At 43.5% G+C, this 20,068-nt stretch overlaps 1 protein-coding gene across 2 annotated transcripts in view; it reads right to left on the bottom strand.

The window, feature by feature from the left end:
* Positions 1 to 692: 692 nt before the first annotated feature.
* The window catches only part of IRAK1 (interleukin 1 receptor associated kinase 1), a 149,729-nt gene continuing 130,353 nt past the window's right edge, over positions 693 to 20,068 (bottom strand). For both annotated transcript variants that reach the window (XM_030194110.1, XM_030194109.1), the window contains exons 13-14: positions 5,876 to 5,989; positions 693 to 3,817 (exon numbers count right to left, since the gene is read on the bottom strand). In XM_030194110.1, coding sequence (XP_030049970.1) covers positions 3,756 to 3,817; positions 5,876 to 5,989 — 176 coding nt within the window. In that variant the 3' untranslated portion in view covers positions 693 to 3,755. The remainder of the gene's footprint in view (positions 3,818 to 5,875; positions 5,990 to 20,068) is intronic.

The raw sequence follows: 20,068 nt of genomic DNA, 5'->3' as shown, positions 1-20,068 counted from the left end.
TTCAATAATATACATGGATTGTTTTAGTTGGACATAAGTTATTCACAAAAAAATTAGGTGCAAGTAAATTATAGCAGATAACGAGCAGAATGGCCCACCTTATATCTGTGGTGGTGCCAAACAGTTTCCACTTTACAATGGAAGCAGCAGAAGAGGGGGTCCAAAAGTACACAAGTCCAATAGGCAACAAAGAGAAGCACAAAAGGGCCTCCAGGGTGGGAAAACGCAAAACTTTAATGGAAGGAGACCTGACACAGGCCGTGTTTTGGCGCTCAAAGCACCTGCCTCAGGGGTCAAGAGTGAAGTTTTGAGTGCTAATAAACGTACAAACTACATTATGGTAAACTCACTTTTACAATTTGATGCACAAACTTTAGCAAGTAGCAGCCGATTCCGTGAACCGCATTATTATTATCGGCATACATCCCATTCCAAGAGACTGCTGAGGAAGGCCCTTATGGGCTGAAACACGACTCATGTCGAGTCCTGGATGTTCAATAAAAGTGCAAGTCTGTACATAGTCTGCTGTTCGTTTGCTTTTCTCCGTTGCCCTTGTTGTGCCTGACCTATCTGAAGTTGTTGACCTGGAATTTTGTGTTTCTGGTGGTAGTCACTTCAGCTTGTAGTCAGTGAGCTCCAGGCTCTGGTAGCTCACCCACCATATACTAAGTTTCATCACAACAGAGTAGTAAGTTCCTTCCTAAGGTAGTGTCGGAGGTTCCATCTTAACCAGTCAATTGTTCTGCCAACATTTTTCCCAAAACCTCACGCCTATCCTGGCAAAAGTGTACTGCACACTTTAGACCGCATGATAGCCTTAGCCTTCTATCTGGAGCCCAAAGACAGTCTACCCAGTTTTTTGTTTCTTTTGACCCCAACAGGTTGGGAGTAGCAATTGGCAAACACACACTTTCAAACTGGATAGCAGATTGCATCTCTTTTTCTTATGCCCAGGCTGGGCTGAGTCTTGATGGCCATGTCACGGCTCACGATGTCAGAGCCATGACTGCATCAAGTAGCCCACTTGAGATCAGCTTCCATATGGAGACAAGAAATTTGGGGGTTTCCTTTTTATTAGTATACCCCTGCATGTGTTTAGTACAATATTTAGCCATCAAGTATACCTTTTTTTTTTGTTCCAGCCCAATTAAGAGCTTTTTTGAACCTTAAGAAAATCTCTAATAGTAATAACTAGTTGGATTTAATGTAAAATGACTTGAGGATTTAGCATGTTAAGGCTTATACGTTGTTTCCTTTTGCTTCTTGTATATCTCCTGTTTAATAGGCCTCTACCCATGTTTTGTGGTCTAAGAAAGAGGTTGATGATATTTCCTTTATTATCTTTTTTTTTTTTAACTTTGAATCGATGTTTCCTTTATTTTCTTATTAGGAATTACTTCTCTGTGTTTCTGTAGCCAGTAATATTGCTTGTATGATATATTGCAAATTATGAAAAAGAAAAAAAGATCAGCTTCCATTGAGGAGATCTGCAAGGATGCAACGTGGTCTTCAGTCCACACAGTCACGTCCCACTACTGTTTGGATCAGGATACCAAATGCGACAGTCGGTTTGGAAAGCCAGTTCTGCAGAATTTGTTCGGTGTCTAGAATCTAACTCCACCGTCCTAAGCCCTGTTGTATTCTACTCCAGCCTGCACCTACACAGCTAGTATGGATACAGTTTTAAGGCTGATTGAACTTTTAGTCTCAATGTTTCAAGACTCAATTATCTTTCTTGTTTTTGGTAAGCCTGGTAGCTAGGTGGATTCCCAAACATGAGAATATGAAGGCCTGCTTGTCCTCGGAGAAAGCAAAGATGCTTATCTGAAGCTGGTGTTCTCCGAAGACAGCAGGCTTATTCTTACATACCCTTCACCTCCTCTAGGAGTTGTTTAGTTGTAGGCTTTTTGATTTCCCATCTAAGTGGTGGACCAGTGCTCACGCTTCAGGCATGATGGCACAAGCAAAAGTGTAGTGGGATGCTGCTAGAATGTTCCACTTAATCGCTAGTAGTACTTGGACTGGGCTCAGTCAGATGACATCATCCAGACGTGAGAATAATTGGCCTGCTGTCCTTGGAGAATACCAGCTATAGGTAAATATCTGCTACACCACTGCCGCATTCAGGCAACAACTGGTAACACCAGGTTTATGGCTGCTTTAACGGCAAGAGCCTTGATGGCAGGTGATGCTAGTATTCTATGATGGAACATGGGTACCCAGATGCCTTTATGACAAGACTCTCACCATGCAGCATTGGAGCAATGAAAAAGAGGCACCTGTTTATACAATTCGCTCATCACTCTTCTTCTCTAAGAGATATAATTAGTTCCTTAAGTCTCATGTCAGAATATTACTCTGGTATTACAGCTCAACGTGTCCATATCTTTTCAGAGGTGCAGTACCTAGAACTAGAGATAGTACAGTAGCTTAGGTCTCTCCCACAATATGCTTTGCTGACAGCACTTCAGTGTGGCAAGGAGTATATTATACTACCAACTGGAACCTGCAGGTTAAAGGTAGAGATTATTAAGATTATAGTTACTGCTTAATGACAAGACTGGCTTTGCTTGCTGTGACTGAACCATTGTATGAAAGTTTACACTAAATACAATCTTTGAAATCCTTTCTATTTAAATTTTACTCCTACCACAGGAAGCTGAAACATGACTGTGTTGTGTTTCACATACAATTTTATGTAAGATATTTGACATGATTATAAGTTTATTATGAAAGCTTTTATGGTTCTTCTACTGTAGTTCTGGCTTTGTTAGAGTGGTAAACTGTCAGAATTTAGGCCTGTTATAGTTTGAAATGCTCACAAATATCTTGTGCATCTAGGCTTAATACTTTTCCGAAACTGGCCAGCTCATTGCCTGTTCTTCTCCTAAAACAAAACGATTTGATTTGAAGTTATATTTCTTTTAACTTTCTCCCCTCCCAATTAATAAATACATAAGCTCCACAAATTCAGAGAAGGCATGAGGTGTGTTAACCTATCACTAAGGAAAAAGATCAGAATGAGTACAATACTGCCAATTTTTTTTTTTGGGTGGGGGTGGGAGTGGGGGGGGGGGAGGAATAATGTGCAGAGGGAAGATGAGGGATAAGGCAGTTTTAGCATGAAGTTTGAAAAGTTTTAAAAAAGGACATTTTGCCTTTCCCTATCCTATCTCACACACAAAATACTGACAAGAGAAGAGCAGTAAGGTGCTACAGTATAAGGCATGCTGGTAAGAGACAGTTAGAAGCATGGAACAGTCAAATGTTCAAGGCAGTAAAGGGAGTTACAGCTTCCTTTTAAGTCATTCAGCAAATGAAACCGATGCATACAAAACGTCAAGAGTACAGAAGTTGCCACATGAGAATTGCAGTGTGTGGTACCAATTCAGAATAACCTAGTAAATGACAGTACATAAAGGTCAAACTGATCAATCCAGTGGAATGGTCTGACTAGTTGGGATTAATCCACTTTGGGTAGTTAAGCATACAGCACCCACATTCAGAGCCTCTGATGCCATATGAAAGGTAACAGGATACAGTATGACCATGTACACTTTTGTTTGGAAGCCATATCTTCTGTCTGCTGTTTTAAGGATGCTGGCCAGCAGAGCACAGAATGTAATTTGGTAGAGAAGACAGCTCCCATCAGTTAGAGATGGCTCTAGGATGCGTGACATACTCTGCACAGACCCCGGTGTAACTGTTAGTTCAGCCCAGAAGACTTGCACTTTGGAGAGAGCAGGCAGCAGGAGCTAGCAAGAAAAGTCATCACTTTCCTCCGGTCCCTGGCAGCCTCTGAACATCGACCCAAACTCTACAAATATAGAGACAGATAATGAAATGGACAATAAAGCCCCCACATCATGTATCAGTAACAAGTTTTATGCTTTTATAATCATCCATCTAGAAATGCTCATCTTTTACTAAGCAATGAAAGAAAGTACAGTTTTTGCCAAGACTGTTAATTGAGGTTTTGTGTTTCTGTAAGACTAGATCAGGTGCAATGTGCGCTACAATGGAATAAGCTGGTCACATACAAAGTAGTTCATTGTTATGACAACAAAGAAGTGGAGTTGTGAAAAATCTTTATTTGCCATTCTGCTGTCAGAAAGTTAGGTATAACCAACTTTTGCCTTGGAGCATGGTTAAGCTAAGGCATCTGGCAATGCTCTGAGACTACAAGCTTCCTCTTTACCCCTATAAGTCCAAAGTTATCCTGGCAGTCTGGGGCACCATGTCTCCCCAGCCTTCCCCAACTCAGCTGGCATATGAATATTCAGTAGCTGGAGCCCTGGCCATGAACTCTATCCTTCATACTCCCAACCTTAGACACCACTCCTCCCCAGGTTCATACACCCAGCTTATCTTGCTGCTTCCAGATGCAAAGGGGGCAGGAGTGATCTCCTGTCACTTGTGTCCCAGTGACAGAATTTCAAGTGACATGGGCTGACTTGAACCTCCACCCTACCAATGCATTTTTAAGACTGACAGCAGTGGGGCACAAGTAAGTGGTCATTTTTTCTTCCTCTGGACTCAAAAGGCATATTGGTAAACAGAGTAGGGGGATAAGCAAGTGTGTGTGGGGGGGGGGGGGGGGGCAATTTTGGAGTCTCATGGCAGAGAAGGTAGCATTATTTATTAAACTACAACAATTTACAAAACAACAATTTTCAAAACATAAGAAAGAGTTTTACAGAACTGGAATCCTTATATCCAGACACTGACCCCATTTGCTTTAAACAAACTTATGCAACTTTAGGTACTCAGATTCAATTCTAATCTTTGGTCTATTCTCTAATTTTAGTTTCATCATTGAGAACATTCAATTCTGTACCCTCTTCTAAGGGATCTCCACCAATTCTTCAAATCCCAATTACAGATTTGTTTAGGAACATACCTAATTTTCTGCTGTAGGAAATCCAACCCCATCCCTTGCTATGCTTTACAAACTAACATCAATATTTTGAACTGAGATCAGAATTCTATCTGTAACTGATGTATCTGCTTTCCAAAGAGTTGCATGATAATTACGTTTCAATCCCCCCAACCCTAATTCTAACAGCAGTATTTTGCAATAACTGGAGCCTACTGTAATGAACTGTATGTTGCATTACCTAATCTATTCTAGTTACCACAAAATGGCCAAGATTCCAGCAACTGAATATTCATATGTCAGCTGAGTTGGGGGGAGGGCCATATGGGCTCATGGCACCACAGGCCACTAAACTTATTTGGACACAGGGGGAAGAGGGTTTGATAGAGGCTTATGGTCCCTTTATGATTACGGACCAGGGCCCCAACTGTGCTTTTTTTTTTTCTACTGAACAGTATTATTAAAAAGAAAAATACAAACACAAAACACACACAAGAAACAGTACAGATTGCAAGGTCACAATTGCTGGACACAGCAATATAAGCTCACATCCCGGGCAAAATTGATTTACACTAAAGTGCAGGTAAAACATCAGGAATGCCCAGTTTTAACATGGCTTTCTAAATTAGCCCTTAAAAAGGTCTCGAAATGGCATCAGGCAGTTAAAGGTTCCGACTCGTTCACTTTCCGTGACATCAGAATCAATATAGGACAATCAAAGTCAGCATTTGTAGTAACTAAGTCACTCCAAGGTGCCTGAGGGCATATGTCTGAAGTGGTCCTGCAGAAATACCCTTCCTAGTAAATGCTGAAACCAGGGGCTAGGGTTTGGAAGGATTAGAGTACAGAACCACGCAACTGGAACTTGCCCATCTGCTTCCACTTCCAAAACAAGAAGTTGAGTAGGAGTCCATGGCAAACCACACCTCAGGCAATGAATCAAACTCCCTCTTCCTTTTCAGACATCTAAGCTGCCTGAGATGTGGCAGAGATGGTTACCTGAAGAGAGAAGCTCTGCACTATCAATCTTCCCTTGTTGATAGAGTGCTAGCTGCTGCATGATCTTCTGCTTTGCTTGGTTCACTACGATTTTCTGCTGTGGCGGAGAGTTACCTGCAAGAGGAGGGAGATAGAAGGAAAATTTAGACATTGACAAAGCACAGCATGGATTATGAGGAGCTCTGCATTTGCATCCGGGCCACTCAGCTTTTGGGATAATTATCTTTTCTATCTTTTTTTTAGGCAAGTAGGTTGCCTTTTCTCCTACAGAATGAAGTTAGGATTCAAAGCTCAGCAGGGCCAATGTTACAGATTGGGTCCAGTGCAAACGTTTAAGAGAGGGCTCCAAGATCAGGCAGACTTGGGACCTGCTGTGACATTAGGCTCATGGCAATTGCCATGGTTGCATCCTCTTAACACCAGCCCTGAAGTTCATCACTGTAAGTCCCTGCACTTCCCCTGTCTCACTTTTTATGAGCTGCTGCTACAGTTGGTGGGCAACAGGAGAACAAAAGACAATGTTTTGACTTTCATAATTTTGGCTTGCTTCATCCTATTGGGTAAAAAACATTCAATCCATTGGTTTTATATTATGCAACCCCCCCCCCCCACCACCTCAGACAATGAGCTTGAACACCAGTATTCCATGGATGTCCCGTTTTGCTCATTGACCTTTTTGATGAGGAAATATAACCCATCTTAAATGGTAGCCCACATTGATAACTTCTCCCATTAGATTCTGCAGAATGGCAAAGGAAAGCATAAACAGCAGAGGCCAATCAAGTGCAGGAGGCTTAACACCTAAATCTGCACTACCCAAGCTTCAAAGGACTCAAATACACATCAACTTACGCATCCAGTTTTTCCTACATCAGCACACAACTGTGGAACACACTACCAAAAGCCTTGAAAACTACGTACGACCACTTACACTTCAGAAAATCACTAAAAACTCACCTGTTAAAAAAGGTATACCCTACCGATCCATCATAAATGCCTGATCTCTGCAACACAACAATACTAAAGTTCGTAAAAGACATTACACGTCTCTTCCGTTGCACGATTTCTTTATGTGGCCCTACCACATGAAACCTTATCCTACCACATCAACTTGTATTTGTTTACTCCGGAGTCTGCAAACACCTCTCCGGCACTATGTAAGCCACATTGAGCCTACAAATAGGTGGGAAAATGTGGGATACAAATGTAACAAATAAAAATAAATAAACACACACAGTATAATGCCATTTCTGTGTACAATTTTCTGCACCACTATGGCTTCTATATATTCAGATTTTATTACACAAGAAAACTGCACAAAAGAATTGCATAGACATCAGCAAACTGCTCACTGAAATCTAACGCATGGTTTATGACATTAGCACCTGAGATGGATGTGAGCTGGGAGCCACCCACATCAGAGATTCACAAAGGTATCACTGGTATACGAGTTAAAGATTCAAAAGAAGCTAAAAGCCTGAATTAAGAGGGTTTTTATTTATTGAGCTGTAAATGACATGGAAACCATCTGGAACCACAGGCCTGTTTTCTGACTAAAATAATAATACTTTATGTTAAAAGCACCATGGCCTCTCAATCTGCCTGTTTAAAGCTACAGGAGTTTATTCAGGTCTGTACCTCTACACTCTAGATGTAGATGGCGCCCTCTAGTGGCAAATATGGTCACTAAGACCCGAAACCAGAATACTACTATACCTTGCTAGAGCCTGGACAGGACAGCAGCTCTCCCTGCTGCCAGAATCATAGTGGGGTTATTAATCACGTGTACCCACGGCTTTTTTTTTTTTTTAAGTGATATTGAGTTCCAGCACTTTTTCTAGTGCCTGTTAAAATGGACCTGTGGTCTACAAGTAAGAGTGAAATAACTCAGCCTGTGTACACCCCAAATGCACATATTAAAAGAGTGCCTGCCCTAGGAGCATCGTTTTCAGCCAATCACCACAGACCAATGGCAGAATGTGGGAAACATGCGCTACAGCGGCAGAGATGTCCAGCGATCTGAATATTCTCATTTATTAAGATTTATTTACTGCCCTTTTGAAGGAATTCGCTCAAGGCAGTGTACAAGAATAAGTCAGTAAGACAATTACAGCAATAAAAATATTCAGATAAACACAAAGTATGGCATAGTATGCTACATTACAGTGTCAACACAATACACACACACACACACACAAAAAGAAATGCCAGCTTTAGGACTCTAAATGCGCAGCATCTGATGCATCTGCATTTACATGATACAGGAAGAAATGCATTTCTATTTCTCCACTGTTGATGTGCAGGCAGAATTCAGCTCCTTGGGGTTTCCAATTCAGTTTTTCTTTGCCTATTTCTATTTCTAATATGTGGACATTTATTTTGTAGTTGGTAAGGCTCTATATTAATGTGACCATGGTGAGGTATTTTGTATAGTTTCTGTGTAAGGGATCTGTAGCAGTCTAGCTTGTTCTCTTTTCCTAACAAGAGATGTTGTAAGGACTGGTGTAACGTTTGCCATGTTGCCTTCTTATAAAGACTGTGGTCAGTTGCAAGAGATGGGCTACAGTGGAAGCAAGTCCTGCATGGGTACATCTGCACCATTTTTGCTGGGGAAAAAAAAAAGGCACCAGGGTACAGGGTCCATGTTACTTGATTTGCTGCCCTCTGCAAGTGATCAGTGTGCTGGCCACAACCGTGGATTATAAGGAAATTCTTCTATAGCAGAATTAACTCTTTAGTAGGCCCTACACAATCTGTGTGTTGAGGTCCTATCATAAGATAAATACAGTTTTAAACCCCCCCAAAACATATGAGTACCAGTATATTAGTGACAACTAATTATATCACATTAATATTATCAAATTAGATTTTGCAGTGGTATTAATGAGGCAATATATAAATCTGATAAATACATTAAACTATATAATAATTTCAAAACAATTGGTTCAGAAACATTTTTACAGAGAACTTATGCCATACCAAAACAGCACTAAACCTCTAGGACTCAAACAGCAGCAATTCTAGCTGTGAAAATGCAATGCTGCAATTACTACTACAGGACCTAGAACTTGGCTCACGAGCAAGGTTCATTCCTATCCTGGTATGCATTTGGAGACACTGACTTAGTAGAAGCCCTATAGCTCCATAACACCTCCTAGTCGGAAAAGAGAACAAAGTAGAATGTGCTAGATCCTTACAAGAAACTCATTCAACACCTCTGTCACACACACAGAACAGACACCAATGTTCAACTAATTCAGAATAAGGGATCACAAGGTGAAATTTATTCTCTACTCCTTGCTCCACCTTTCTCTTTCCCATGATCTGCCATCTCTTTCTCCCATCATCTGGCATTTCTCACTTTCCTCCTTCTGGCATCTCTTCCTCTCCTACCGTCTGCCCCCTCCCAACCACGTGTTTCGGCGTCTCTCATTCTACCTCTCCCTCTTCCTCCCAGCTCTTCAGACCTGTCTTTAAGGCCAGCAGCACTAAAAAAAAAAAAAAAAAAAAAGCCCCACTGCTTCCATCCTGCCCAAAGCCTTCCCTCTGTTGTGTCCCACCTCCTCAGGATGGTACAAAGGGAGGGCTCCAGGCTGGTTGGAAATAGCGTGTCTTTTGCTGTAAGTTTGGAGGTTCATGGGGGGGGGGGGGGGGGGAAGACCACGAGAGATGCTGGAGGAGGGAGGGAAAAGGATATACAGGCAGGCAGATATGCTGGGATGATGGAGGAAGAGAGAGATGCAATACCGCGGGGGTGGGGGGAAGAGAGGTGTTAAGAGGGAAAGATGCTGGAAGTAGAGGAGAAAGACACGCTGGCATGTGACTGGAAGGGAAAAGGTGACAGAAGGTAGGAGATGCTGGTCATAGAAGGGAACAGATGGAAACTAAATAGATTTAAGGAGGCAGAAAAATGGAAGAAAGCTGAACATGAAAGATGGATATAGGGAAGGAAGTGAAGAAGAAAGGAGGAAAGGCGAGGAAAAAAAAAGTGAATTGACAGGATGCCCTGAAAAAGAGTTCAGAGCACAGACAATGGGAAGTAGAACAGAGACAGGGAACATGATTAGAAATAATCACCAAAAAAAAAGAAAAAAATGATTTTATTTTCAGTTTAGTAACTGAAATATATAAGTTTGAGAATTTACATCTGTTGTCTATATTTTGTACTGTAAAAGGAGGAAATGCAAGAGACACTCTTTATCCAATTAAATCATGCAATTAAAAAAAATGAAATTAACCTCGAGTATTGTGTCCAATTCTGGTCACCGCATCTCAAAAAAAGATATAAAGGAATTAGAAAAGGTGCAGAGAAGGACGACGAAAATGATAAAGGGAATGGAATGACTTCCCTATGAGGAAAGGGTGAGAAGGTTAGGGCTGTTCAGCTTGGAGAAAAGGCGGCTGAGGGGTGATATGATAAAAGTCTACAAGATAATGAGCGGAGTACAGCGGACAGATGTGAAGCGTTTGTTTACACTTTCAAACAACAACAAAACCAGGGGACACAAGATGAAGCTAGAATATGGTAGATTTAAAACAAATAGGAGAAAGTTTTTCTTCACTCAGCGTGTAGTTAGACTCTGGAACTCGTTGCTGGAGAATGTAGTGACAGCAGCTGGCCTTACAGAATTTAAAGGGGGTGTGGACAGATTCCTGAGGGAAAAGTCCATTGAACATTATATATTTTTTTTTTTTGGGGGGGGGGGGGGGGTTGCCGGGTTCTCGAAGCCTGGATTGGCCGCTTTCGGAGACAGGATGCTGTGTTTGATGGACCCTTGGTCTTTTCCCCAGTTATGGCGGTGCTTATGTACTTATATGTACAATATGCATCCCTAGTTTTTACCTGTTAATTTCCTTTCCTTGAATCCTGCTACACCAGTCCAGACCTATCGGTTATGTCCCCTTTCTAGCAGATGGGGCTAACAGAAGTGCAGTAGTCTCCCTGGAGTTGGACAAGCTGTGTGCATGGGCAGAGCTGCACCTGCTAGCACTCTTAGAGGTCCATTTTGCAGGGCTGAAGATTCCAGTAACATCAGGTGGTGCAGCCAGGAACATTCCAGTAATACCAAAGCCACTCAGAAAGACCAAAACATTAAGAGTTAAAAACAAGAGAGCCAAGATGAATCCAGAATAGAGGTCCTGTGAGCAGAACTGATTTAGTGAAGAAGCACTCTGGAACCATCACAGATACTCCATATGCTGGATATTCGCAACACCAAGGACCCCAAAAAGCAGGGAAAGAAAACATATGGTTCAAATGAAAAAGAGAAAACATTTTTGTCAAGGGGGGGGGGGGGGGGGGGCAGAGGAACAGTACACAGCAAAACAGCATCAGATGAGGACAAAAAGGACCCTACAAGAATGTCTGCAACTCTGAAATCCTAGTTGAACAGCCTGCCACAACGAAAACTGCTTTAAGAGCAAGATCTTTCACAGAAACCTACTAAAGGAGTTCAAATGAGGACCCAGTAAGGGCTGACTACACCAAATTGAGATCCCTCTGGAAATCAGCATCCGAAGTAAAGGTTTAAATCAATCAACTTCACCACCTGCAAAAATGGCACAACATTCAGCTGGGCCACAATAGAGGTGCCACCAAATTTTGCTCCTGAAGCAGGCAAGTGCTGCCTGGATCTTGTGTGAATTAACCACCAGACCTTGGATCCACACAGCCCTTTAAGAATGACAAGTGGAATGTCCGCTCACCAAAGGGATTCCCCCTCTTGGTCAAAGCAGTCAGCATCAAACATCCTCCAGACCCCGATGAAGGTCAGAGACACGGAGGATTTGAGTAGCATAGCCAATGACTGAAGGAGAAATCCCCTTTCTTCTCAACCACAAGCGTTCAAGGGCCAAGCTGTAAAAGATCTGGATCTTCTATGAGAATTGGCCCTTGGAAAATGGAAGTGGAAAACCGACAGGAAGCCAAATCAGGTCCTCATACTAAGGGTGGGAAAACTATATCTGGCACAATCAGAAAGACCAGGAACAGCCTTGCAATTCTACGTATCACCCAACCTATCAAAGGTCACAGGGGAAAGATGTACAGGTGCTGAAGCTTGGTCCACAGCTGCACCACTGCACCCAGCCCCACCAATCCAAACTCTCTTTTGTCTCAGTATCGGTCTGAAGAGCCAAGGAATTTTGAAATTCTGGCATATTACCATCAGGTCAGAAGGGACTCCATAGCACTCCACAACCAGGCAGACAGTCATTGGACTGAACTTCCGTTCCCTCGGGTCCAGCATCTGGTGGTTGAGGAAGTCAACGTGGACATTGTCCAGCCCTGTTAAATGGGCTGCTGAGAGTGCTTGCAGGTGCAATTCCACCCATTCATACAGCTCGTCCAAATCCAGGGAAGACCACTGCTCCCTGTTTGCAAATGTATACCACAGTTGTGATGTTGTCAGACAACACATGCATCAATTGACCCAGAGAGAAGTGAAGCAATGCCAGATGAACAACTCTCACTTCTAGGTGATTTATTGACCACTAGGCCTCCTGGGCTGACCAGCATTCATGAGCCACCCGGTCCAAACAATGGGCTCCCCAGTCTCAGACTTGATCAGTGGTCACCACAAAGTAAATCCAAAGGAACTCCTCTCGAGGTGGTGCTGGACTCACCATCACTCTGGAGAGCTCCAGATTAACACTGGCAGGAAGAGTCAAATCTCAACAAGTGAGGGAAAGGGAAATGGGACTTGATATACCGCCTTTCTGAGGTTTTTGCAACTACATTCAAAGTGGTTTATATATATTCAGGTACTTATTTTGTACCAGGGGCAATGGAGGGTAAAGTGACTTGCCCAGAGTCACAAGGAGCTACAGTGGGAATTGAACTCAGTTCCCCAGGATCAAAGTCCACTGCACTAACCACTAGGCTACTCCTCCACTTGTGGGACCCATAAAAACAGCAGAGTATGCTACAGAGGCTACATGTAGGCCCCTGCCCATGAACAACTTCCAGAATTGCTGCCATGGACCACAGCAACTGCAGGAAATCCCAAGCTCTTGGAGCTGGGAGTTCACAGACATTCTGGAGGTAGGACTTCTTCCTTAGGCTTTTGTAAGAAGATCAACTCCAAAGGGGTACTGAATTGTACCCCAGATTCTCAGGGGCTTGAACTGGTTCCAAATGACTCTTGTAACACTTACACCCTGCCAAGGCTCTGCAGGAAGGAGACCATCCAAGCTGCTGCTCTCTAGGTCTCCTGTTCTGAATTATCCCCAGTCTTCCAATCATCAAGGCAGGAATACACTTGGATCCCTTCCCTGAGAAGAACTACCACAGCAACAACTATTATTTTGGTAAAGTTCTAAGGGGCTGTGGCCAGGCTGAATGAAAGGGCTCTCCCAGGACACAGAAACAGCAAGAAGTGGTTGTGGACATCCTGAATGGTGATGCATTAGCATGCTTCCAAAAGACAGAAAAGATCAGAAACGCCCTAGGATGTTCCACTGAAATTACCTGTCACAGAGTCTCCACCTGGAAATGAGGTATCCTTAAGGAAGCACTGACCCCCTTGAGATATAGTATTGGCCAAAAAGTCCCTACCTTTTTGTGGACAACAAAATAAACATGAATAATGGCCCAATCTACACTCCTGCAGTGGCACTGGCTTGATGACAAAAGAGGAGTCTAAATTGGGTTTTATGAACTCAAGGGTACAGCCCAGCTGAACCACGGGTGGTGTTTAACTATGCGGCATGCACACAGGAGCAAGGAAGAACAAGGAACCTTTAGGATTGGGGGGCGTCAACTCAAATTTATTAGACAGACCCAACATGGTCCATGTTTTGGCAAAACTACCCGTGTAAGAGGTCTAAACGTTAAAAACATAAATATACATAAACTGGTGTGCATAAAATACAGTACATTAAGAACAAAGATAAATACAAAATAAAATATGCCTAGCAATAAAGTAAAATCATAAATATACATAAACTGGTGTTAATAACATACAGTGCATTAAGAAATGAGATAAATACAAAATAAAATAGTAAAATCATAAAAATAATAAGTACTTAAATGAAATACATATGAATGCACTACATGATAAATGGTGTAGACCAAAAATAGAGGGAAAGTATTTAGCAACATAAATATTTAAAAAAGCAACAACTAAAGGAACAAATGGGATCTCATTCCAAGAAATATAAGAGCCCATCCTGATTTTGTTTTTACTCTAAAATTTTCTAATCTCTGTTTTTCCTGTTCCTCTTGTTGGTCTTCCCTTGTTCTTCTCCACAATTTTTTCCACTTGTTCTCCTTCCTCCTGTATTCTTCTCTATACCTGAAATTGATCTTTCCTTTCATTCTCTCTATTTCTCTCTTCTTGGCTTGATTCTTGGTCCGGCTGGGTTGTCTGGGTACCTGTGGGTGTTGTCCATAGACGACCCAGAAAGGGGATGCCCCAGTAGACGTGCTTGAAAGGTTATTTTGGCAAAACTCTGCCCAAGGTAACAGCTGTTGTTCAGTCATCTTGAAGGACTGAAATGCTAGCTTGAAGGAAAGCCTTCAGACTGATTGGTTCTTTCAGTTTCCCCATTGGACTGAAAGTGATAGCCCAAAGAGAGGTCTAGTTTCACTTGAAGGGAGTGGTTAAGGTTTTGCCAAAATTTGGAGGTGAATTGCACCTCTCGGTCTGATATGATGGACTCAGGTAAGGCGCGTAGCTTGAAGATCTCTTTGAGAAAGAGTTGAGCCAACATGGGTGTGGTGGGTAACCTGGCAAGAGGAACAAAGTGGGCCATCCTTGAGAATCGGTCCACTACCACTTTAGAGGAGGGAAGATCTGTAATAAAGTCCATGGCAATGTGTGTCCAAAGTCTTTTGGGGACAGGAGTGGCTGCAGAAGACTGCAAGGTCGGGCATGTGAAGGTTTCTGATGGGCATACACAGGACAAGCCGAAACAAATTCCTTCATGTCTGAGAGAGGGCCACCAATAAGTGTAGGCAATCAGCTCCGTTGTACCTCATATTCCAGGGTGGCCAGCGGTCTTAGATTCATGCTCCCACTTAAGGACCTTCTCCCGTAGTTGCTAGAAAAGTCTTCTCTAGTGGTACTGATATGGTGGTAGCAGTTAAGATGCATGCTGGATTGATGACGTTCCTTGTCCATTTCCATCGCTCATGACAAAGTGTCTGCTTTAGTATTCTCTGCTGGATGGAAATGTAGTTGGAAGTCAAAGCGTGAAAAGAATAGGGACCACCAGGCTTGATGAGGATTAAGCCGACTGGCCTCTAGGAGATATAGCAGGTTCTTGTGGTCAGTCAGCATGATGAAAGGGAAGTAGGCCTCCTCAAGTGGCACCATTCCTCCAATGACAATTTTATGGCCAACAGTTCTTAGTCACTGACAGTGTAATTTCTCTCGGCTTGGAAGAATTTCCTCAAAAGAAATAAGCACAAGGAAGCAGTTTCCCACTGGAATGGGACTGGGATAGGATGGCGCCGGATCCAGATGAAGAAGCATCCACCCTCAATGTAGAACCTTTTCTCAGGATCCAGATGCTGAAGGATTGGGGCAGTCATAAAGGCTTGCTTAAGGCTGTCAAATGCGGCTATGGCTTCTGGTGGCCAATCCCGGGGGTTCACCTCCTTCTGGGTAAGGGCAGTCAATAGCACTGCAATGGTAGTTCAGGATTAATGTTAATAATTGGTGAAGACCAAAACCCTCTGGAGGGCATGGCAGCCCACTGGCTGGGGCCATTCGAGAACAGTGGATAGTCTGGCTGGGTCCATTGGCAGCCTCTGGTCTGAAATGATGTAACATAGGAATGGCAGTTTGGCGCGCTCAAAACACATTTTCCCAATTTGGCATATAGTTGATTTTGCCGTAGACGATAAATCACCAACTTGTCATGTTTCAGGGATTGGGAAACCAATCAGGATGCCATCCAGGTAAACAAGTACTCACAGCAGATCCTGAAAGATGTCATTAATGAAATTTTGGAATACTGCGGGACCATTTACAAGGCTGACAGGTATGACCAGATACTCATACTGCCCGTCCCCGGTATTAAAAGGCAGTTTTCCACTCATTTCCCTCCCTAATACGGATACGGTTGTATGCACTTCGTAGATCTAACTTGGTTGAGGATACAGGCTCCATGTGGTTGATTGAACAATTTGGAGATTAGCAGTAGATGGTACTTGCTCTTTACAGGGATAGCATTAGGGCCCTGTAGTCCATACACAGGTGTAGCCCCCCCCCCCCCATCTTTTTTGCCTACAAAGAAAATGTCAGCTCCAGCTAGAGACTTGGAGGGGACGTATGAACCCCCGCTGCAGATTGTCTCTGATGTAGATGGACATGGCCTCAGTCTCTGGACGTGAGAGCGGATAAACCCTGCCCTGGGGTGTTTTTTCCCCAAGCAGTTCAATGGGGCAGTTATAGCTTCAATGAGGTGGAAGAGTCTCTACCCACTGCATACAGATGTCTGCAAATTCTCAGTAGGCTTGGGGTATGGTATGCTCAACCTCCAGTGCATGAAGGGCTACCGGGGAGGTGAGACAGAATCCAAACAGCATCTCCTATAAGATGCCCCCCAAACAGTTTTACTTGGCCTTGTATCTAACTGATCTGAGGGTTGTGCCGTTACAACCAGGGGAGACCCAGAATGATGGTGTTTATAGCAGTCTTTGTCATGTTGGTGAGGAAAAGTGAGCCCTTGGGCCACTGCCGAGGAGCGGCAGGCAAATCACCCAAACAGGAGGCAAGGCAGACCACAGACAGGTCGGACTGGAGCAGCTGGACTGGAACAGAAGCACTAAGCAAAAGCAGGAGAATAGTCCATGAATCAAGCAGAATCTTACCGGCAGGTAGCAAAGCAGCGGGGAAACCAGGAACCACACAGAGTCTGTAGGCTGGCTGCAATCAATAGTAAATCATTAATCCAGCAGAGTCTTGGGCAGGCAGCGGACAGTAGAACAAACCAGGAAGCAAGCAGAGTCAAAGGCAGGCAGAAATCAATAGAATAATCCAGGAAAACAGCAGGGTCAAAGACAGGCAAAGCAAGCTTTCAGGACAGGAACCGCAACAGACCAACAAGGACAAGAACACAACAAGACCTCTGTTGCCAAGGCAAAGCTTGAAAGTTCCCAGGTGCTTAATAAAGGCAGCATGCAAGGGAGTTCACCAGGTAAGAGTGCTGCTAAGTTCCAAAAATCCCAAGACAGTCTGGAAGGCTGGAAGATCCGGACCGGTCCGGCATGACTTCTGGAACATGGGAAACAGCAGACAGTCCATCGCAGCCACCAGGTCTGACCACCAGGTGGCGAGATGAATGAGTGCATGAAACAGGGGCACAACCGTGACAGTACCTCCCCCCTCAAGGCTCCCCCGGTCTCCACGGGTGATTCAGGTCTCCGTGGGTAAGAATGATGAAACCTACAGAGGAGTTTCAAAACATGACCAGGGGTAGCTGGGCTGGACCTTGAACAGGAATCAGGACTGAAACCCAGAATGAACTCAGCATCTTGACTGGACTCGGAACTCGGACTCAGCCCCTTGGCCGGAGCTGGAACCCAGCTTGGACTCAGCCTCTTGGCCGGAGCTGGAACACAGAGTGCCTCAGCATCTCGGCTGGCACTGGAACTCGGAGTGGCCTCAGCATCTCGGCTGGAACTGGAACTCGGAGTAGACTCAGCATCTCGGCTAGAAATGGACCGAAGAGTGGACTCAGCAGGAAGTGCCACTCAGACAGAAATCCGAGGCTTGACTGGAAGCGCCACTCGGACTGGAATCGGAGGCTCGGTTCGAAGCGCCACTCGGACTGGACTCAGAAGCTTGGTTAGAAGCGCCACTCGGACTGAACTCAGAGGCTTAACAGGAAGCGCCACTTGGACTGGAATCGGAGGCTCGGTTCGAAGCGCCAGTTAACGTATCTGGTTTAAAAATAAAAAGTGGAGACAGGGAAGAAGTGGGAAATTACAGACCGGTAAGTCTCAAAAGTCGGTGGTAGGAAAAATAATGGAGTCGCTGCTGAAAGGATAGTTAACTTTGTAGAAGCTGACGGGTTACAGGACTCGAAGCAACATGGCTTTACTAAGGAAAATCCTGCCAAACAAATCTTACTGACTTCTTTGGCTGGGTGACCAAAGAACTGGATGAAGGATGTGCGCTAGATGCAAATCTACTTGAATTTCAGCAAAGCCTTTGATACGGTCCCCCACAGAAGACTTGTGAATAAGCTGAAAGGGTTGAACTTAGGACCGAAAGTGGTGAACTGGATAGGAAACTGGTTGACCGACAGGTGGCACAGGGTGGTGGTAAATGGAATCTTTTGGAGGAAAGGAAGGTGAGCAGTGGAGGTCCTCAGGGGTCAGTGCTGGGGGCCTATTCTGTTTAATATATTTGTGGGAGATATTGCTGAAGGGTTGGAAGGAAAGGTTTGCCTTTTTGCGGATGACACAAAAATAGCCAATAGAGTGGATACCCTGAAGGGAGTAGAAACAATGAGAAGGGATCTCCGAACCTTAGAAGAATGGTCGAGGGTCTGGCAGTTAACTTTTAATCAAACTATCAATTAGGGTTCTAACGAAAACAAGCTGGCGCTGGTAATTTAACTAAATGAATCAGTTGCACCAGAAATACCTAATGTAACTTGTTTCTTATAAGTTATTTTTTTAATTTTTATTTGCAGTGCTCAGTATAATGCTATGCCTTATAACCATATGTTATGGAGTAGGCATACAGCCGCCAGACATCACAGCACCAACCCTCCCTTCCTATCTGAAAAGGGGTTCAAATCTGTGCTGTTGATTATAATGATATTATAAATAAAACTTTCACTTATCTTGGCTGGTTAGATAATGTACGGTCTGTTGCTACTCCATATCACCCGTGTTTTTAGTGCAAGGTGATTAAAACTCGTACTCCATCGCTATTCCCGATGTGGAGCCACGTTTCACTCTCTGGGCTTTTTCAAGGGAATGTATTCCGAATCTAGCAAAAAAAAGGCGGGAGAGATTTCTGTGCTCCAAAGCAGCAGGGAGGAACAAGCACAGAGATCACTCCCGCCTTTTTTTGATGATTTGGAATACATTCCCTTGAAAAAGCCCAGAGACGACTGGTGCTGAGGGTCTTACTTCAACTTCGGAAAAGAAAAAACTGAGGGTTGGTTTTTAATGTATTTACAGTATGTACAGTTCGGCAGGAATTCCCTCACGTGTATAATTATTTTTTGTAGAGCTTTCACAACCGTAGCGATGATTGATTCTGTCACATGGACGTAATTCACTTTGTGTGGCTGCAAGACTCCTCTGTCCAGGGAGAAGAGCACATAAAACAAAGCTGCACTTATTGCTGAAAAAAGTAACACCAGCTCAGAGCAGGCGTTAGGGTGTTTGAAGAGAGGATTTCTTACAATTCTTTAAATTCTGCTAGTTTTTCTTTAATTTAAAAGCAGAAGGAAGCCCCTAAGCACCAGTAGTGAGATACAAATGTGCGCCAGTCCGAGCAAATCTGAAAGTGAAAGCACACACTGGTGCCTATTTCCTGCATTTAAATATAAGTCATCCAAGTTAAAAAAAAATGTTTTTTAATTTAAAAGTTTATATTTAAAGGCTCAAAAAACAGAGGCCAATGTGTGCTTCACGCTTGGGTTTGCCTGGCGCATGCACATAGGAGCTGGGCTTATCGTGAAACTCTTCTGCGCATGCACCAAGCTCGTCCTCTCTCCCTGCTTTCGATTGAACAGTGCACATCTAATTTGCATACACTTCTTTTGAGCATTAGCAAGCTAATTTTCTGTGCTGTTCTGGTGATATAGTGTCTGAGCTGTTGGCTTACTGCAGGAGTTCTGAGTATTGGGGCCTCTGTGCTGCCCCACTGGAGGCACTACCCTGCACAACCGCACGAGTTTGCACAGTGTTGCGCTGGCCCTGAATATATATCACATACCAGAAGTGTGCAGTGTTGTATGGAAACATATATGGGACAATCTCTACACCTTAAAGCTTACAGTCTAGATTTCACATGTTATTTTATTCTATAAGATGTACTCCTTGCAGCCTGCACAGAAAATGAATAAACCCATAGGTACAGAGTCAATGACAAAGTCAGAGATTAGAATGGAGGCATTAGGAAATAAAGGCTCTTAAGACTTTTTTAAGTACAGAATCAGTCTGAGATGACTGTCAAGTTAGAGAGCGTTGATCTGAAATATGACGTACTGTTTTTTTGCTAT

This window comes from Microcaecilia unicolor, chromosome 2 (assembly GCF_901765095.1).
Source record: "Microcaecilia unicolor chromosome 2, aMicUni1.1, whole genome shotgun sequence".
In the NCBI taxonomy this organism is placed as follows: Eukaryota; Metazoa; Chordata; class Amphibia; order Gymnophiona; family Siphonopidae; genus Microcaecilia; species Microcaecilia unicolor.
Note: the sequence above shows the minus strand (reverse complement) of the source record. Positions and strands in the feature narration are given on the sequence as shown.